This window comes from Eptatretus burgeri, chromosome 2, assembly GCF_056783735.1.
Source record: "Eptatretus burgeri isolate ZD-2024b chromosome 2, Ebu_testis_v1, whole genome shotgun sequence".
Taxonomy (NCBI): domain Eukaryota; kingdom Metazoa; phylum Chordata; class Myxini; order Myxiniformes; family Myxinidae; genus Eptatretus; species Eptatretus burgeri.
In genome coordinates, this window is record NC_140962.1 from 36,720,287 (window position 1) to 36,722,998 (window position 2,712).

At 49.4% G+C, this 2,712-nt stretch overlaps 1 protein-coding gene across 3 annotated transcripts in view; it reads right to left on the reverse strand.

Annotated features, from left to right (window-relative positions):
* The window catches only part of LOC147031812 (uncharacterized), an 82,958-nt gene extending 81,869 nt beyond the window's left edge, over window positions 1-1,089 (reverse strand). For all 3 annotated transcript variants that reach the window (XR_015051879.1, XM_085857970.1, XM_085857961.1), the window contains exon 1: window positions 762-1,089. Coding sequence is in view for 2 of the 3 variants with exons in the window: in XM_085857970.1 (XP_085714096.1) it covers window positions 762-806 (45 nt within the window). In the remaining variant the exon portion in view is untranslated. The remainder of the gene's footprint in view (window positions 1-761) is intronic.
* Window positions 1,090-2,712: the final 1,623 nt, after the last annotated feature.

Genomic DNA, 2,712 nt, shown 5'->3' on the forward strand with positions numbered 1-2,712 from the left:
TCCGGTAGCTGAACGGGTGTGTGGCATTGGGATTCTCATGTGTGTACGATGTGTGTACGTCTTTATAGCTGTGGAGGAACTCTGGGAAGGGTTTGAAACAGCAAAGCGCTTACCTTGTGTAGGCCTTTTTGGGATGCTTTATGCAGTTTATTTGGATCGAGGAGTGTGAGGTGTCAAATATATATATATATATATATATATATATATATATATATATATATATATATATATATATATATATATATATGTATAAATAAATCTTGTGGCGTCGACGGCTCAACTAACGTCGAGCTCATCGTGGCAACGCGCGTGTGCGGGTCGTGAGGAGAGACGCAAAAACCTTAAAACTTTTGTAAAACCAAAGGGTTTATTTCCCGCAACCCAAACAACCAGAAGATTGACCCGACAAAAGGAACACGAAAGTAGGTTGGGAGGGAAAGAAGGGAATGCGAGTAATAAATAATTATATACAAGGTGAATAAAAGAAATATGAAGAACAAGGGCGCCACACACCAGACTCAGTAACTAACAGGAAGGGGACAAAAACACTGGGGGACTCAGCTCTGGTGGTCGCGGGGAATGAGCAGGCGGTGAAGAGGGATGAAGAGCACGACGATGAGACGAAGGCACACGGGCGGGTTGACGAACAGGGTAAGCAAGGCAGGAATGAAGAAATGTGCAGAGGCAGGTAGACAGGAAGACCTCCTGAGAGAAAAACTCTACTCTTTTCCCTCAGAACTCCTCACACATCGCTGCTTCACCTCAGACTCGCACACCCTACACCCAGCCGCGTTCTCTTCAGACATCGATCGTTTTTCTCCTCAGGCTTCTAACTGGACGATCAGGCTTATCCCTCTTCTCTCCCAGGGCAACACTCCACCCTTTCTGAGGTGATCCATAGCTCCGCCCCCTCGGAGGCGACAAACGCTTCTCCCCTTGCTCTCGTGCCGAGTCTCCCGCACCCTCTGGTCAAGGTTGACTTAGACGTTTTACACACAATTTCCTTACCGTAATCCCTAATTCTTACCACGCACCAATTCTTCAGATAATTCTGAAGACAATTCTTAAGCAAGCGTTTCCCTATATATTACATCAAGATGGCTAACGACTCAAACACAGACCAGGCTATTCTATACATTTCTATCTGCACTATGAGAATATCTAACCCCCTCCCCCTGCCACAAATGTTATATATATATATATATATATATATATATATATATATATATATATATATATATATTGTTGTGGTTGAGGAAATTCGCAAACCACCATTCAGGTCCCGTAGGTGAGATATCTCTGTTAGTACATGTGTAGTTAGCCCCAAACCCGTTGTTTGGAGGGAATAAATGTGATTCATTCGAGCTGCGACCCTTTAAGATAGCCGTTTTGCTGTTCTGTCTTTATTTTGAACCAACCACATCTCAACCGCCATCACACAACAACCACCAACCGCAACGCCGCTTCACAACAACAACGCCAACAGCCACGACCTTTACCTTCACAACTCGCTCTCACAAACATCGCATCACCGCCATTCCAAACGTCGCCATGGCCATAAACCACCACAATAAACCCTCCACCACCTTCACCTCTCCTCCTTCTGCCGCCATTCCCGCACCGCTTGTGGGCACTGAGCGTCGGGCTGTCCAGGACTCGTACAGGGCGCGCGCTGCCGCGGGTACAAGGTGCGGCCTTTCCGAGAAGTCGGATCAGGAATGATACACGCCCACTTCTGATACGTCCAATCAGCAAGCGCGGGGCGGTTTGGCCCCGCCTCCAGGCGCGTCGGAGTATAATCAATATATGCAAATTCGAGGATCAGGTGAGATTCACGCCCCTTTTTCTCCGTCCAATGGGCGAGCGTGGCTCCACCCCCGAGCTCGTTCTGATCCAGAAATTTGCATATGGGATCTCCTACACCACTATAAAGCACCGAGCGCGGGGCGAATCAAGTCAGTTTTGGGCTTGGGCGAGTTGGAGAGGTGTGGCGGCGGCGGAGTGTGGCAGCAGCAGTCAAGACGGGTCTGGAGGAGAGTCAGTCTGTCGGGGTTCGGAGTCTGTCGGGGAGCTACAGAGAGGGGAAGCCGGGAGCGCGGTCGAGGTCGCAGTGGAGTCACTCGTCGCGGGACCCAAGCAAGCCAGCTATCCTCTTTCCCCAGAGCATCAACAATTCCCCCCTCTTCCCCCCCCCCCCCGCGCTGAGATAGTGCGGAAAGGGGGGCCCCGTTCCCACCCCATTCCAATCAGTGCCAACGAAACCCGCGGAGGAGCATGGAGTCGGGGCACCGCCGCGACATTTGCGGCTCATCACAAGACGGGTAGACTCTGCCCGGTCTCGCGCCCACAGACCACGTCTGTCCCCTTGTCGTTGAGGGTGGCCCTTTTCTTTTGCTTTTGAGTATACGTGTTGTCGGCGCCGTCTGTAAAGTAAAACTGTGTAAGTGTTGCCGTGTGCTCGCGTAGTCGGTAGTAGATCTGCATTGTTGTGTTTCTTTTGCAATTGCTTTTGGTGCATAATTGTTGTAATTGTATATGTGTGCTATCCGTGTGCCGCGGAATAAATGTGCCTTATGTTGAACTGTTTTTCCCGTTTCGCTTTGTCTTTTCTTTAATTGAATCTCCATCTTACTTCACGTAAAGGGTTGGTAGTGGGCTAAATACGCCCGATAATTAATCGGAACCGTCGAGGTTGACGATAACACCGCTCGG